We start from the raw sequence: 18,383 nt of genomic DNA, 5'->3' as shown, positions 1-18,383 counted from the left end.
GGGGGGGGGGGGGGGGGGGGGGAGCTGTCCCCGTGTCTCTAGCCCAGACGACAGACACTGCAACTCCTCCCCCTGCTGCTCTCACTGGCTGGCCCACAAACAGCGCTCCTCCCGCCTTCAGACAGCTGCAGACAAGCTCTCTCAAGCTGGCCCTCCACGAAATGAACTGAGGCCACCTCTCTCTCTGTGGCAGAAACGATGGCATCCCAGGTGCCCTGACCTCTCACCCCACCACCCCAGCAGCCACACCCCAGTCACGGAAGGCTAAGTCTTCACTGATGTCTGCGTGGCTGCAGCGTAAAATAGTTCACTGGAAAAGAAAACCCCTGTTCTGGGTTCAGGTCTCCTGGAGTGTCCTGTGTTTTCTCTGTCAGCCCTACTTCTGCTGAACCCTCTCATCTCAGCCTCACCACAGATCTGCAAGAGAGGCAGACATTACCCACCCGCCCAGCGGGCCCGGCGACCCCATGAGGCCGGGTGAGTCTCTCACTCAGAGTCCCCAGTGCCAGAGCTGCTGTGAGGCTCCACCCACAGGGGCCATCCAGCGTAGGTGTCCGGGGTGGGGGTGGGGGGGGTGCTACAGGGTCCCTGTGGGATGAGACCCCCGTGATGGGCAGACGTTTGCAGGAAGAAGGTTTAAGGCGGAGAAACGAGCATGAAAAGCAGCGCCAGAATGGCAGGAGTGGGTGGGGGACGGGTGTGGCTGGAGCCCCAGGATGGGGAGCCCACACTGGGAGGCAGTCACGGAAAGACAGCGTGGGGGAAAGCGCAAAGGAGACGAAGCACACGGAGCCAGCACTTCCCACGGGAGTCATGTCACCCCAGCCCGGTATTCCCAGTTTCACAGAGGCAGGCTGAGCCTTGGGGAGGGTCTGTCAGTGCTCAAGGCCACAGAGCTGATCGCCCTCAGGGCCAGCAAAGGAGACCAGCGCCTACACAGGGAAGCCCTGTGGGCTGCCGAGAAGCTCCGCTGTGAACCCAGATCTGCGTTGGAGGGAAAACAGTTGTAGGAGTGGAATCACAGCCATTGGGATGAAAAAAGAAAGCCCAGGGGCCTGGGGAGAGGTGAAACGAGGGAAGTGGGCTCCGATGGGAGAAGAGAAGGAGGAAGGATGGGGTGAGGCCAGGAGCCACTGGCTGCGCACATGCGTCTGACGTTCACCCTCACCCTGGGGTCGTACTCAGCAAGGGCCACAGGGCCCTCTCACCCTGGCTGCCCCCACTCCCACTCCCACCCCCATGCGGCCCCAGCGACAGCTCAGACTATACCCGAACTGAGCTGCTGGGACCCAAGAAGGCTCCCCTGGCAGGAGAGGGCTCTGCTCGTCCTCACTGCAGAGCAGAGCCGGGCAGGGCCGCGTGTGAACAGCAGGATTCGGGAGTGCAGGGCCAACGCGCCAGCCATATTTCACGCGGCCCCACTGATCTGTCAGCTCTTCATTGTTCTAATTTCCCGAGGACTCCGCTCTGGCATGATCTACAGTCTTCCTGACATTTCACCTTCCTCTGCTGAACACTGCATCCCAGCCCTGACGTGGGACGCTCTCCCCCAGACGCGGGGGCGAGAGATTGACTCTGGCTGCCGAGAACACCAGCTGCCGCTCACCCGCCCTTCCTCGGGGTCATAAGAGGAGCTCAGCAGGTCACCACTTATATAGAAGACTTCTAAAATATCATAATTTACCAACCCTGTGCCACATCTTTTTGCCTTTATTCTCCATCTTGGGTTTACACTTCTAATTTTTTTATTTTGAAGGACCATCTTTTGGTTTTTCTGTCTTCCTGAAATTTTACCAGCATATTGAGAAGGTTTTTCTCATTTTCATAGTACTTGCACTTTTTTTTAGACTATTTTTGCATAATTTTATGTCTGGTGAGTCACAGGACCACAGAATGACAAGATGATATGGACAGGCAGAGGAGAAGCAGCAGCGGGGCAATTTCCCTGGGCCCTGGGCATCCCCTCCCGTTCCTCGGTGATCTTTGGAAAATACAGGTCTGATCTCAAAACCCCCCCAGGCTCTAGGCATGGATGCCTCCCTCCGACCTCATCTTTGAGAGGCTACTTGCCAGGCCCTGCTCCGACAAAGGGAGACGAACACGAGCCTGGGCCGGAGATGCCCGCTGCCTGGGAAGTCCTGCTGTCTAGAGGCCCAGAGCACAAGTGCAGTCATGGCTCCCGGCCCGGCTCTTCAGCTGCTGCTTGCACGGCCTGGGCTGTACTGGCTACGTATCTCCCACCACTGTGCACCTGCCCAGGACCGCCAACAAAGCAGGCTATGCAGGACAGATCAGTTAGTCCCCTGTGCCGCGCCTATGGCCACACCCTCTGGACCTTGCCTACTGGGCCACGCCCCCTACCACACCCCTCCTGACCATGTGTCCCCAGTCACACCCCAGTCTCAATATGAGTAACTCAAAATGCCTCAGTGAAATAGATGGCAGGCCTCCAAGGTCTCGCCTTTAGTCAAAAACACAAAAGCAGAGCGTGTGCCATCTCACAAGCAAACTGCATCATGACATGCTAGGTACGTATGAAGTGATGACAGGCAGGTTACCTAACATATGGTCTGAGAACCTAATCAAGATGGAACCCCCTCCCCAACCTCTTGCCTAAGTAAATGAATCAATCAAAAAATCCATGGCTGTTAGGGGCTAAGCTGTGTCCCACAAAATTCACATGGCAAAGCCCTAACCCCCAGAACCTCAGAAGGTGACTATATTTGGAGACATAACCTTTAAGTTAAATGAGGCCATCTGGGTGGGCTCTAATTCAATAGCTGCTGTCCTCGCAGGAAGAGGAGAGGAAGGCACAGAGGGACAACCATGTGAGGACACCGGGGGGAGGTGGCCAGCTGCAAGCCACAGAGACAGGCCTCAGAAAAGCCAAGCCTACTCACCCCCAGTCTTGGACTTCCAGCCTCCAGAGCTGGGAGAGAATACACTTCTGTTGTCTGAGCACCCCCGTCTGTGGCACCTGTCACGGTGACTGTCGGAGACTAAGACAACAGTGAGACGCCTTTGTGCACGGTGCACAGCACCTCAGACGAGAAGCACTTGCGGCCGGGTCCTGGCCTCACTAAGCCATGGCCGCTGGCCGCTACTAACCGCTCTCTCTGTGCGGCCCCAAACCCGGCTGCTGTCACAGGGAGAGGGGGAGGCAGGGGCAGAGCACACATCACTAGCCTGGGGAAGAACAAAGCAAACGGCATATCTGGGGTGGCAGGAGGAATTTGGCACCATGGTTCTTACAGTGTTACTGGAAAAATGAATTCAAATTGAGCTTTGTCTAAGCACCCCCTCGTGGCTTGAAACCTGGAGGAAGGACATAAAGGAAGTGCACTGATAAATGACAGAACATTAAGCTGTGAGGAGGTGTCCAGTGGGGTGCTCTGGGGATCAAGCCTTACTTAACATCTTCATTAGTGATCTGAAAGGAGCAGTAAACAGCACATTAATTAAATTTCCAGATGATACTAAATTTGGAGGTGCTACAGAAAGTCAATGAGGACAGAGATACGATACAGATGGGATCCAAAGAGGTTAGCTAGTAGTGGAGACACAATACAGGATAAAATCTCAAAAAAAAAAAAAAGCAGCAGCAGCTGATTAAAAACATGCCCTGTGTTCTGGAATTCTGTCTAACTTCTGTAAGATGACCGTGTAAGAACAATGCAGGCATCCCTTGTCGTCTGAGCTCTCCCCACTCAAGCCCTTGCTGTCCAAAACCAGGAGTCTAAGGGACTCGGCTGTGCTCAGAGGACCCCTGGCAATCAGAATTCTCCTGACCTGCTGTTCAAAACTCAGAAGCCAAAATAGATTCTGGTAACACGGCACACGTCAATCCCCAAACGTGCACCCAAGCCCAGGCTGTACAGATAAATACCTCTAAGGACACGTGTGGCTCCTACGCCCCAACGGGAAAGGACAGGGAGTATGATGCGGTGTGCTTACAGACACCGTCGTGGGACCCTGTGCCTACAGGAACAATGCCAAGGAAAGGGGGGCACTGGGCCTAACCCAAGCTACAAATATTTGGGTCTATAAAATGCAATTATATCTCTAAGAGATAAAAGGGGCCTGGGCTTAAGATCTTTGATCTCGTTGGCCTCTAAACTCCAACACTTGACCGTCCTTACGAACATCACCCAAAAGTGGTGACCATTATAGCTCCATCCTTCGTGACAAAAACCAGTAAGAAGAAAACATTTTTATAACCGGGTATATTTACAAAATTCCTCCCCCAGAAACAACCACCTTAAAGCCTAATAACCTGTAGGTCGGGAGCTCTGGAACCAAGGTGCACAGACTCAAATCCCGGCCCCACTACTGACTAGTGCTGCTAGCCTGGCAAATCACGTGAACAAATTCCACATGGGGAATATGCAAATAATAACAGAAGATTAAGCTAGATAATCGGCTGCACTCCCGTGTTCACGGCAGCATTACTTCCAATAGCCAAGACATGGAAACAACCTGTGTGCACCGGGGGATGAATGCATAAAGAAATTACATATAAAGAAAAATATATATATATACATACACACATAATATACAATGAAATAGGATTCCATCATAAAAAGCAGGAAATCTTGCCATCTGTCACAACATGGATGGACCTGCAGGGCATTATAGTAAGTGAAATAAGTCAGATGGAAAAAAACATATACTGTATGATCTCACTTATATGTGGAATCTTTAAAAAAAAAAAAAAGAGCTCATAGACACACACAACAGACTGGTGGCTGCTAGAGGTGGGGGAGGGGGTGGGGCACAGAACTGGATGGATGTGGTCAAAAGACACGTGCTTCCAGTAACAAGTAAGTCCTGGGGACGGAACGCACAGCACCGTGACTCCAGTCACCAACACTCTAGTGCCTGTTTGCAAGCTGCTATGAGAGTAGATCCTGAAAGTCCTCGTCACAAGGAAAAAAAACAAAAACAAAGCACGTGTGTAACTACGTGTGGTGACAGGTGTTAACTAGACTTTCTGCAGTGATCATTTCACAATATATACACCCAAATACGGAACCATTCTCTTGTGCACCTTAATACAATGTCACATGTCAATTCTAGCTCAAAAAAACTGGGGAAAATCTTTTAAATAAACTTAAAAACTAGATAATCCATGTAATGCACTTAGCCAGGGGCCTGGTCCCTAAGCACTAAATGATAATTATTACCTCCATCATCACCCTCACGTCCCCTCCTGTGTACACAGGGATGGTGACGAAGGCCAAAGTCCTCAACGGCCCACGCACATACCCCCACCCGCAAAGGAGCTGAGCCTAACATAAGTCTCTGAGCGTGTCTCCTGCTCCCCCGTTAGTCTCCTCACACTCTCCACGCACTCCACACGCACAGCACACACTACACACTCTGCACACACTCCACACGCACATCACACTCCTCACACTCACCACTACCCTCAACACAGCACACACTCCTCACTCTCCACATGCACAGCACACTCATTCCTCACACTCACCATACACCCTCAACACAACAGTACACATACTCCTCACACTCACCACACTCCACACACTCCTCACTCTCCACACGCACATCACACTCCTCACACTCACCACACTCCACACACACTCCTCACTCTCCACACACAGCACACACTCCTTACACTCTTCACGCACTCCACACTCACTCCTCACACTCACCACTACCTTCAACAGTCAGCATACCCTCCTCACACTCCACATAGCCCAACACACATTCAGCACATACACTCACGTACAACTCCTCACACAGCACACACAGAGCAGATACACTCAATGCACACAGCACGTACAGAGAATGCACACCCACTCAGCTGCAGGCCCATCTGGGCTCCCGCCTCCAGAATGAAATCATCCTCAGCTAACACTTTGGTTAGCACACAGCTACTCTAGCAAAGAGAGGTGCATCGGCTCTACTCTCGTTAGCCACAGGAAAACGGGAGCCCGCCAAACGTTTAAGGGTTAAAATGGAACACAGAACGTTTTTATTTCAAAACATACTTTACTTGGTACGGCGTGAAAATGAAAGGCAGGCACTGGCGCCATCAGGATGCTTTTTCATAAAATACCTGAACGGAAGAGGGGCTCTGCCCGAAGCCCGCTGTCAGAACAACAAAGCCACCCCGCACGCCTCCCCGGCCCTGAAGGGCTCCCTGGAGCCGCTCCACAGGGACAGCTCTCTTGTGACAATCCTCCAACTTCCTTCTTTTCTGTTTCTCGTCACAGGGATCATGAGAAGACCTAATTCTCACCTGCCCTAACTGAGCAGCTGTACCCTGAGAAAAAGAAAGTGTTCCATCTCTCCCTATCTGTGCAGAAGACACAAAGTAAGTTTTCACCAGAGACAGACAGCCAGTGTGCTTCAGAAATGACAGGATTTGTGGAACAAAGCGCCTTCCTGGCTCCGCTCTTCAGCTGGCACACCGCCTGACGATGGTCCCGATGGCTGTGATTCTTCCCCGGCCTCTCATGTGCCCCGTCCTCGGAGGAGTCTTAGCCATTTATCGCAGAATTATGGTCTCACACAGAGAGGCCTTAAAAGAATTCTTTTCCAAAGAAACCCTACTTCCTCCCTTAGCTTATTTTCATAAAAGGACCATTTAAACTCAAAAATGCAATTTTCTAATTTGATGCAGAGATAAACGGGAAATTGCAGCTTTAAACAGAAACCACAGTATTCTGGTCCACTGTTACCACAGAGCCCTAGGCCGGCAGCTCTGGGGAGCCCCAGGAATCGTCCAGTGCAGCCCCGCAGCCCACACAACGTGAAAGGTGACAGACCTCGAGCCAGGCGGGCTCAGAACATCACTCGCCAGGTTCCCGACAAAGGCGGTGGGCTCCCAGGAACACAATGAACAGAAGCCACTCTCCATTTACTTCTCAGGGTAAAAATCTCAACCAAGCCCCACTGAGGCGCCTGGCTCATATTTCGTAGAGTCCTCACACGAGCCCAAAGGATACTGGTTCCTCTTAAAAAGTAAGTGTTCTCACAGTTGTCAGAGTATCCATATCCCAAGGAACAGGAGAGTCCAAAGACCCAACCGCAGAGCAGTCCATGCAGGGCGAGCCCCGGGCTGGGATTCCTCACCCCACTACTGCTCTCCATGCTGCCCTGGCCTCAGGACGGGCACAGAGGTCAGGCTGTGCAAACATGGGAAGGATCTGGACTCGGTTTTGAAGCTGCACTAACTGAACAGGCTTCTGTCAGCACCGTCTCTGCATAGGCCCTGTGGGACATGCTTCTATTGTCTGGTACCCAGGCTCTCATCTTTCTGTCCTCAACCTTCAGTGCTACGTCTGAAGCACAACAGAAATCTAATCAATCAATCAATCACAATAATTTTAAAATGAAGAATGCGAACAAATGTCTAAAGCTGGAAACTCATACTAAATTGATTTGTGACCTTGTGATGAACTAGTAGGATCTAAACAGCCCTACTGTGCATTGAACTCCAACTTAAAAGACAGGCTGTCTGAACGGCGAAGGGCACCACCTGGAACCAGAATCCAGGGTCCAAAGAAGTGAACTCAGGAAGTGACCCACAGCACAGCCACTGTTTCTGTAGCAGCTGCTGATGACAGAGGGACAGTCTGGCCATGATGATTTTCATTAGTTTAAATACAAGTCCCCGGAGCGCCTGGGTGGCACAGCAGTTAAGCGTCTGCCTTCGGCTCAGGGCGTGATCCCAGCGTTATGGGATCGAGTCCCACATCGGGCTCCTCTGCTATGAGCTTGCTTCTTCCTCTCCCACTCCCCCTGCTTGTGTTCCCTCTCTCGCTGGCTGTCTCTATCTGTGTTAAATAAATAAATAAAATCTTAAAAAAATAAATAAATAAATACAAGTCCCCACTGTCGCCACGCCAAATCAGTAAATTAAAAGTGGCAAACATCATTAACACGCAGGAACAATAAATCCCGCATAACCTCTGGCTCTTTCTGGGAATTCAGAAACCGGCAGATAAGCTAAATTACACCACGGTTCCTTTCTATGTTTTAAAAAAAAACCCTGGCCGCTGAAGACCACAAATAATATCTTGAAATGACACAATCCATTCACTGCAAGGATTCCATACGGGCCTGTGGGGAAGTCTGGAACGGAAAGTGTTCAGGCTAAGAAATGCCCCCAGGTCAGCAGGGTGGGGCACAGGGTCAGGTCTCTGAGCAGTCTCTGGTGGGGCACCACAGGTGATGCAGGAAGCACGTCAGCCTCGGGGGTGGGAAAGGACCCCAAAGGCCCCAGCTTCTCAGGAAGCCCATTGCAGAGCCAACGTCTGCGGGGCACTTGGGCTCTTCCCTGTCTGCTTCACCTCAAGCGCCATGCCCAGCGCCATCTTCAGGCTGCATTCTCTCCTTCAAGCCTCGGTGCCTGGTCCTCTGAACACGACAGTGAGTGAGGTTCACCGTACTCAGGCCTTCATGAAATCAAATGGGACCGGTCTCTGCCCAAAAGCACTTTTTCCCCATGACGAGCGTGCGTAAGACCATCCTTCCAGGCAGGACAGCTGTGGTGTGAGGGCCTGGGATCTCCAGTGACAAGTCACCAGGTGTTCAGAGCGCAGCCTCTGGGTGGCGGCATCCACCCCTCGTCTACCAGGGTCAGTCAGGCGACCTGTGCAAGCCTGTTTTCTCATCTGGGACAAAGGGATAGGGACAGAATATGCCTCTTGCTGGGGGTTAGAAACCATCCAGTACAGAGCTCAGAGCAGGGCTCAGCACAGAGAACGTTCCAAATAGTAACACCCAAGTGTTAGCCTGAACATTCTCCCCAGACCTAGGGTCAAGGCGTAAACGTGTAAGAAAATCAGATTAACAGACAGACAGACAACGTGGAGAAATGACATCACGTAAACAATAATCGCAAATACGATTCTCAAGGCAGTTCATGCGTATGGCCTTCCTGTGAATTCCAGCAGCTCCGTGTAGTCGAGGCAGGCATAACTCTTCCCATTTCACAGATGAGGAAATGGAGGCACGGAGACATTAAGCAGCTTGCTGGCGACACATGGTGACATGGGGATGGGACGCAGATAAGCATCCTGAATCACTGTTCTTGGGGCCATTTCCAGTTTCACCACCTCTGTAACGTGCAGCCCACCCAAAACAGAGATACCATTTCAAAGTGTTTACACTGAGTCTTTGAGTATTTCAAATATTCTCTAGGCTGGAATTCCAGGCCATGGCCATATTGATCCAACATCTTCACCCAGCTGTTCGCAACCTCTCAAAAATTCCTTGCTTGGATTATAACCAAAGCTCGGAGCAGACAGGCAGCTCACAGAAACTCTTGTTAACACATGAAGTCCTGCTTGCCCACAGTGACCCTCACCTCCCATGCGGTCTGTCCGTGCACTCATTCATGCTGCACACAGTTTCTGAGTGCAGACTTTCCCTGCCACTCGACAGGAACTACTGCTCTCCAAAGTACCTCTTCTGTCCCCTGGGCCTTGAAAGAACCTCCATCAGACTGTTGTTGGTGGAAGGCCAGGAGATCTCTCAGGTTTACCTGCAGTCAGGCCCTTGGACCCCAGACTCCGGGCAGACTCCAGAAGGGGCCCACGTGGCTGCCAGCCACCACCTCCTGTGTCCTCCCGAGGCCAGGTGTGAGGGCCCCTGACTCTCACCAGACCAACGTGGAGGCTCCTTGGTTAGAAGCTGCATGACTCACAGGTGCCAACTATTGCAACGACTGGGTCCCACGAAGGACAGGACCAGTGCAAGAACCACCACCTCCAAGGAGGCCCAAAGAATGGCCCGTCGGGGTTACAGAGCCAGCATCCTCCACCAGATGCAGTGGCCAGGCAGGAGTCGTTTTTACCAGAAGCAACATCAGCAACATTGCCTAGTAACACATTTGAATACGGCCCTGATCTGGGTCCCACATAAACAGAGCTGGGAACACAACCAAAGGTCAAACTCCCCTACAGACCGGCTGTGTTCCCTGCTGCGTCCAAGGGCCTCAAGGGCCTGGAGGGTCTCTCTGGCAGCCTGGGGGTTGGGGGTCAGGGAACTGAGCTCAGTACTTGCCAGGGTAGGAACACCCATCCACCAGGGGCACCTTAGTGAGATGCCACCGATGAACCCAATTCTGCCATGTCCTTTGCAAGCAGGGTCTTCATGGCTGTGACAGTATTTAGAAAAATATCTGAGAAATGCTAGAAAGCTTTTAAAACAGCACCAGGCTAGGACGCAGCCAACCGGGACCCAGGAGGGGAGGGTGGTGGGAAGGACCAGAGTGATGAGGAGGGCACAGAGGAGGACGCTGGTGCCCCCTGCTGCCCAAGAAGGGGCCAAAAGGGAGCAGTCAGTGACCACACACACACACACCGCAGACACCCACACCCACACCCACACACACACACACCACAGACACCCACAAAGGTACACAGGACAGGATACATACGACAGACGTAACAGACACACACAACAGACATGACACACAGGCACACGCAGACACACGGCAGATGCAGACACAGACACACAGAGACACGCATGACAGATATGACACACGCAGGCACACACAACAGACACAATGGTGTAAGCAGACACACAAAAACAGACACACACTCATTCAGAAAAATCAGGAAATCAAAGTGGCAAAGTCACAATGTTTTAAAACAGCCTCCCCATTGAGTTTATCGGAAGCATATACCTTCTTCTCAAGCAACCTTCAGAACACCTGCGTGAGCACAGGCGTCTGGATACAGGAATCAGGATGACACGAGGGCCGACGCGCCAGCAGAAGCACCTGGTGAAGGGGAGCCAGGCGCGGCAGGAGGGAAGTCTGAGCCCCTGCAGCCGCGCAGGCAGGAAGTGCCACGAGGAACACACGCCCCGACGTCCCTGTGTGCCCGCCGTGCTTCCGGGGCAGCGTCAGGGCGAGCATGGAAGGCTTCCCTCGTGTGGCGGATGTGCAGGCCCGTCTCCCGAGGGGCCCCCTCTCCGGCACCCCCGTTCCACACCCAGCCAGCCATGCACTCAGCTGCTGAGCCAGGCTCTGGAGCGCAACTGAAGCAGCCTCCGTCCTCCCACCTGCCCTCACTTCGCTTCTGGGGAGATGCATTTGTCTTGTAAAATTCCCTGAAAGAAAAGCTAGAGTTTGGGGTTTTTTTAATCTTTATCCATGCAGAAAAAAATTCCAGAAGAGTTCACTGTCCGTACAACTCTGCCCCCACCACCCAGATGCGGGGGTTCTCGTGATCATCCCAGGTGACGGCTAAAATCACATCCGTGGCAGCTACAGACCCCTCTCCACAGTGGGCGACAGTCTGCATCCGTCACCCATGACTCGCACGACGGAGACGTAAGCACACGTGCGCGCAGAGTCTGGTCGGAAAGAGTCTGCACGTTTAGCTTCCGCTAACCTGCCGCCCATGCACAGGAGCCTCTGCCTGCACGGAGCAGCTACGTCAGCGGTACAAGGGGAGCTGAACTGCTGTTCGCCATCCCTCCCGAGTGGAGCAAAAAAAGCTACACAGGGAGGTCTTCTCACCTGCAGTGTTAAAAATGAGTTGTGAGTTGGGGCGCCTGGGTGGCTGAGGGTCCGACTCTTGGTTTCGGCTCAGGTCATGATGTCAGAGTCATGGGATCAAGCCCCACATCAGGCCCTGTGCTCAGCAGGGAATCTGCTTTTCCCTCTCCCTTTGCCTCTCCACCAGCCCGCACATGAGCGCACATTCTCTCTTTCTGACAAATAAAATTTTTTTTTAAAAAATGAGTTGTAAGTTAATCCAATTCTGCACATTTACTTACAAGGCCATCGTCCCAGGGTGTGTGCGTGTGTGTGTGTGTGTATGTCCGTGTAGGCACAAGAGGTCTACAATAGTGCAGACTTCCACCAAGTTCTAGAGATTCTTCAGCATGCTGCAATATATGGATATAATTTAGACACAGTTGTTCACAACAAACATGAATTCCAAGATTTCTCAAGAAGAGGACACCACTCAAAGTGGATTCCACGTACAGCCTGGTGCAGAAGCCCACTTCTCCATGGTTCCTTCCTCCCGTCCCTAGTCAGGTGCACAGAGCAGAGTGTCAGGACACATGTGAAGGGGGAAACGGAGAACAGCCTTAAGTGAAGACAGCTCCCTGCTAGACACAGGTCCCTCCTGGAGGTTCCAGGAGGCTGGTGCTGGGACCTGCTCCACCGCCACCCATCGGCCCTCCTTCCCACTCGCTGCCCCCAGCAGCCCCCTCCACTGGGGGTAGCTACCACTGTCCAAAATTCCATGCACATCAACAGAAACAAGCCGTGTGGACCACAGCAGAGCAGGGACACGTGCGCGAGGTGCAGCAGGGCAGCGAAGGACAAGTGTGTGTGTGTGGTGCTTACAAAGAAGCCAGAAGAGCAGATGGCGAGTACGTGCTAACACCCCCACGCGGCCCTCAACCAGCCCAGGCACTGAGAGGTGGAAAGCACGATTCGACAGAAACACCGCTGGAAGATAAAGAGCAAGGTGCACGTCTGGTCCTCACGCAAAGATCCGTTGTAACTACGGTGACACTTAAGCCCCATTGTAACAACGTCTGTGATGCTCTGGGTTGAACCCACATCTAACGTGCTGCACGACGGAAGCCTCACGATTGGTGGGCAGCTCAGTGCAAAGCATGGACCCCAAGTGCCCGTGTGCAAACGTGTGCAGTCGCTCCACAGCCTTCTGAGTGTACAAAGTCCGCACGGCGAGCACAAATCCTTACTCCAAGCTCTTCTAGAGGTGTCTGGACTGGAGCAGACTGGGCCCCAGTCCCCGGAATGTGACCCGCACAGACGACCCGGTGCAGACCAGATGTGAACCATGAAGAACTTCGGAGGGCGAGGAGGGCGAGGGGCGGACCTGCGGTGAGGCAACTGGGCAGCTCCCTCCTGATGAGGGAAGGCAGAACGCACTCCCTGCACCTCACTGTGGCAGAGAGCCTGCACTGCACGGCTGAAATCTTTGAGTCCTGCCTGTGACAAGGAAAAGCCGCGCTCCTAGGACTTCACCATGAATGCCATGACACACCTGTCTTTGTCCCCAGAGAAGCTGACACACGAGGCAAACACGTCACAGGAGGGCTGGCCACCATCAAAGACTGGTGGCAGGGTGAGTGGCAGGCTTCTGGGGGCCCTGGCGGGAAACCGAGAAGCGGGGTGGCCTGACAAAGCTCTCCGCCCGAGCCTGTGGACAACCAAGGGTAGCTTCGACCCACAGCCACTCGCAGCCCCCAGGAGCCGAGCGCAGCGCCCAGCTGACAGCCAGCAAGCTCCCGCCCACGCCCAGGGCCCAGTGCTGCCAGGATCCTGCTAGGCCATGCAGTCTCGTGACCGCGGGGACTGTGGGGAGGACGAGGTGCTGTGTTCATGGCACTTCCGACGCAGTGAACCTGGTGCCAAGGTGGGCTTTGGTCCGAGGCACTGGCTGCTGGCTGTGAGAATCTTGAGCAACAGCACGCACTGTCCCGAGCAGCCTGTTAGAAGACACGGGCACACAGAGGATGCTGCCAGTGAAGGCTCAAAGGGAGGGGAATGTTCTGGAAACAGGAGGGAGGGGCCTTGTTAGGAGGTGACAGAGGGCTAGCAAAGTGGGGCAGCGGGTTACATATGGACAGCCCCGGGCAGAGAGCAAGGTGGCCTGGCCTGGTGTCTGGCTACTGATGGCAGGAGGTGAGAGAGAAGGAACCAAGGGAGGCCACAGTAAGCACAAAGGAACCCACACTCGATGGCTCTGAGGCACTCAGCCTCCCCAGCAGGCAACAGCTGCTAAAATTTGGAGACTCCGCTGTCGGGAAAGCACTCCAGAGAAAAGGGCTCAGGTGGGCCACTCAACGTTTGCTAAAACTTCAGGAGGATCGGGGTGCCTGGGTGGCACAGCGGTTAAGCGTCTGCCTTCGGCTCAGGGCGTGATCCCGGCGATCTGGGATCGAGCCCCACATCAGGCTCCTCCGCTAGGAGCCTGCTTCTTCCTCTCCCACTCCCCCTGCTTGTGTTCCCTCTCTCGCTGGCTGTCTCTATCTCTGTCAAATAAATAAATAAAATCTTTAAAAAAAAAAAAAAAAAAACTTCAGGAGGATCGACAGGCTAGAGTGCGATGACAGGAAAGGTCCGTTCAGGAGGCTGGAGGGTCAGTCAGAGGGTGGACGGAGAGGGTGAGGGCCTTCTGCCTCCCCAGCAGGAGCCAAGGCAGACAAGAGGACATCTCAGGAAGACCTGTGGGTACGGCTTTGTCTATGGACTGCAGAAGCCACTTCACAAGACCCTGCTAGCCTGGACCAGACGCAGAGAGCTACATGCGTGCCTGCAGGGGCGGGCTGGGGGCGGTCCCCAGCTGCACCTGCCTGCTGCTCCGTGAAGGACAGAGGAGGGCGGGAGAGCAGGGCCAAGAGCCTACAGAGCAGAGACAGATCTGGGGCACCAGGCTGAAGCCCACTGCAGTCCCTTCAGCAGCGTCTGCCTGGAGGAATGGCCGTGGCCAGTGGCTCCTTGGGCCTCCCATTTTCCCCTGTTAGAATGCATGTCACCAGCTGTTACCCCACACCTGTTCCAGCCCTGTGTGACAGGCAGATGCTTCACAGCTTCACGGGTCAGCATCCGCAGAGGAACGTGCTACAGGCACTGACCCCAACGCCAGATTACACCCAGAAGCCAGATGCACAGCGGGAGCTGACCAAGGCTGATGGCATCGTGGCCAGGTATCTTGGAGACAACACCTGTGCTCTGCACAGATGAGGGCCGGGGCCCCTGGGGACGCAGGCACTGCTCACACACACCAGGGGCCTGTGATGGCCACCCCTAGTGTGACACCTTTTTGTAAACTGCTCCCGTGAGTGTGAGGGCAAGACCAATGGCCTGCTTCTAACTGACAGGACATAGTAAAGGTGGTGGGATGTCATTCCTGTGATTCTGCTGTGTTCTATGGCAAAGCTAAAGGTACCTGCGAGGTAAAAATCAGGTCAGCTGATCTTAAGTTAATCAAAAGGGAAATTGGTCAAAAAGTTTGAAAGTCGCTTATCTAGAAGAGGACCACCTCTACTTTTCATTTGCAGAAACTTCTGACTATCTCTAAGGCAAAGTTCCCGTGCACTGGGGGCAGAGACAGCAGTAGCAGCAACACCAGGGTGGTGGGGAGACACTGGACGGGCAGCCATGTGCAGAGACAGCTGGCCTTACAGGCAACACGGAATGGCATCAGGCTGCCACAGGGAGGAGACGCAAAACCAGGAATGGCAAGGGTGCCGGGGCGTGGAGGCGGGTGTGTAAGTGTTAAGTCTGTTACATCCCAAATATGCTGGGGGAAGATTTCGGGTGGCAGCACCACCTCTGTCACAGTCAGCTGGACGTAGTGACCTTGGTCTGAGACACAGGAACAAGGAAGAAAGACACAGCGGCCTCTGCCCGAGAAGACCCCCAACACACTGCCAACGGGGAGGAGGGAAAGTCTGAGTGGGCTCCCGGGGAGGCTGTTCTCAGCGAGTGGAACGGCGCCAGTCGAAGCTACCAGTAAGAGATCAAGAACATAAGGGCCTCAGGGGAAAGAACTTTCAGAAAACAACTTTGTTGCCCCAAAGAAAAGAAGTGTTAAAAACACAAAGGTAGATGTGAAATTAAATAGAAAGACACCTAGGGAGAATCCCAGCAGAGCAGAGAGTCCCAGCACAGGTTCCTAGACGCGGCACGTCCGGGGCACCAGGCTGGCAACAGTGGGAAGACAGCCGCACACACTAGCATCCTGAGGCTGGGGCAGGAAAGGGAGAGGACACAGAATGTGGGACCCATGTGCAGACGCTGCAGAGTGCCCATTATCCAACCAGGCATGCTGATACTGAAGGAAACACTTCAGAGACTATACAGCACCAAACAGACTTTATTCCGATTCCGCTTAGAGAAAGATGGAACGTGCGGTTTTTCCCCAAAGCAAGAATTTGAACACCAGTTATGGCCAAAGACAGAGAAAGGAGAATGGAGGAAGATGCATGGCCGGGTGGAGTCAGAAGTCTGGGTTGACACAAACGTCAAAGGCCCCAGAGAATGCAGAGCTAAAGAGCACACAGCGCAGACGCTTATTAGGAGCACGGACCAATACACACACACACACACACACACACACACACACACACACACGCATGCACACATATACACAAATCAGGTACCCTCCCGAGGGGCACAGTGAACTCATGTAGGAGGACCCCTGCCTCTGTCACCTGAGACCCTCCAGCACATCACCCCCCTGCCTCAAGGGGTTAACGTGCCTGGAACAACTCTGACTCCAGCTTCCAGTCTCAGATGCGGCCCATACTAACTGTGACAAGCGTCCACCGACAGTGTCACAATTCTCTGTGAGTACAGCACCTTTACCCCTCATCAACCCTGCAAGTCATGCACGGACCCTTAGCAACGTAAGACCAATCTTGCAGGTGCATATCATCACCTGTGAATACTCACGCTTATTGTAGCAGGTGGCCAGCACGCCTCCGTCGGCAGGACTGGTACTGATGTGCCAGATCTCACCCACTTGATGGAGGAGGACGTTTTTATTTATCATGTTATTCTCATCATCGAAGTCTATGATGTGGATCTACAAATACAATAAGAGAGCGTATCAGGACTCACTGTCCACGCACCTTAATTAAACACAGCGATCACACAAAATAATCAAAAGCATCTATAACATCTTTAATTAACTGTTATTGTTACCACACTAATAGCATACACTTCTGTGAGTTCACCTCCCTGTGTTCTTCTCAAAAGACAGGTCTGAAATCCCTATAGAGTATTTTTAAGTTTGCAAGCTACGTAACACTGCCCCCATCATATCCAGTGCTAAAAAACAAGACAGCAAAAGCTCCGTCCCCAGGTGGCTCCGTCAGGCTGTGGCTGGCATTAGGGCTAGAATTGTCAAGGGTTGTGCAAATGAGCCTAGAGCCTCTGAGAGCTGTCCATGGCTGTAGGGCACAAGGAGCCACCGCCCAGCCAGAACTGGGGCCACCCACACGGTACTCACGCCAGAGGGGGCATAACTCAGCTCGTGCACCAGCAGCGACGGCGGTGGGAAGGGGTGAGAAAGCATTACACATGAACATCTTAAACATCTTTCCAAGAAGGAGCCCGGCAGCTGCCAATGTTTACAATCACATGATATATAAATGTAATAGTATTATATTGGAGCCACAGAAAGTTAAATATGCTCTCTCCATGCTTTTCCGGACAATTTTTACAGGACTAAAATGATTTTCACATTCACACTTTTATCAGTACCAAGTCAATGAGAAAAATAAGACATTTGTTTTAAATATAAATTTATACTAAGAAAATATTCATGGATCTTCATGAAAATCTATATCCAGGAATGTTCACTGTGGCACTGATTATCACAATGAGAAATTAGAAGTCAGCTTAATGTCTGGCAAAAGGGAATTATTCAAATAAACTGTAGTATTTGACTGTAATGTAATACTACAGAGCCATTCAATACGCTATAAAGGACTATTTAGTGCCAGGGAAGAGGGCCCATAACATATATTTAAGGGGAAAAGAATGAACAGAGCTGTGTGAAGGCTGTGTGCGGTGTGTGTGTAAAAAGCAAGCACACCCAAACCAGGAAAGAGCCAGGAGGTACATGGCTACCAGCGGATAGTGGGATTGTGGTAGGTTTTCCTTTACTTATTTGTGGTTAGCTTGTATTTTTCACATTTTGTGTGTGATTAATATGCATAACTTTGCAATCAGAACAAACATTAAATGCTGGGGGTTTTTTTAGTATTTTCTTTATTCATTTGAGAGTGAGAGCGAGGGAGAGACAGAGAGAGAACAAGCAAGGGGAGAAGCAGATTCCCCGCTGCGCAGGGATCTCGATGTGGAACTCGATCTCAGGACCTGGACATCATTACCTGAGCTGAAGGCAAATACTTAACACCTGAGCCACCCAGGTGCCCCTAAATGCTGTTTTAAAAAATGTTTCCATGACACCCCAAAGCCTCTACACTCCACACTTGGTTCAGAGGGCCTCGTTCTAGTCTTCACTGCTTCCTCTTATGCCCAGTTTTGATGCAAAAATAACCTGCAGCCCCAAAAGGGGTAGCTCTGGACTCAGAATTCAAATCCCACACTGACACCACAAGCCTGTGTGACCCTGCGCCTCAGCTTCCCACTGCATCCTGAAGGATCACAAGAAACCAAATGCAGGTGTGCCTGGCTCTCCACGGTGAAGCTAGGCATACTCATGCCTCCCCCTCTCCTCCAGGGGAAGACATGAAAAATCATTCCTGCTGTTTTTATTTTTAAAACTGCTTTCAGGGGCGCCGGGGTGGCTCAGTCGGTTAAGCGTCTGCCTTCGGCTCAGGTCACGATCTCAGGGTCCTGGAACCAAGCCTCAAGTCAGGCTCTGCATGGGGGGGGGGGG

General features: G+C 52.5%; 1 protein-coding gene across 2 annotated transcripts in view; it reads right to left on the bottom strand.

Moving 5' to 3' along the window:
- The window catches only part of EIPR1 (EARP complex and GARP complex interacting protein 1), a 120,280-nt gene that overhangs the window by 80,700 nt on the left and 21,197 nt on the right, over nucleotides 1-18,383 (bottom strand). For both annotated transcript variants that reach the window (XM_008686351.2, XM_008686399.2), the window contains one exon: nucleotides 16,427-16,559. In XM_008686351.2, the coding sequence (XP_008684573.2) occupies nucleotides 16,427-16,559 (133 nt within the window). The remainder of the gene's footprint in view (nucleotides 1-16,426; nucleotides 16,560-18,383) is intronic.

This window comes from Ursus maritimus, unplaced genomic scaffold (genome assembly GCF_017311325.1).
Source record: "Ursus maritimus isolate PB19 unplaced genomic scaffold, ASM1731132v1 scaffold_6, whole genome shotgun sequence".
In the NCBI taxonomy this organism is placed as follows: domain Eukaryota; kingdom Metazoa; phylum Chordata; class Mammalia; order Carnivora; family Ursidae; genus Ursus; species Ursus maritimus.
This window is presented reverse-complemented; position numbering and strand designations above follow the sequence as displayed.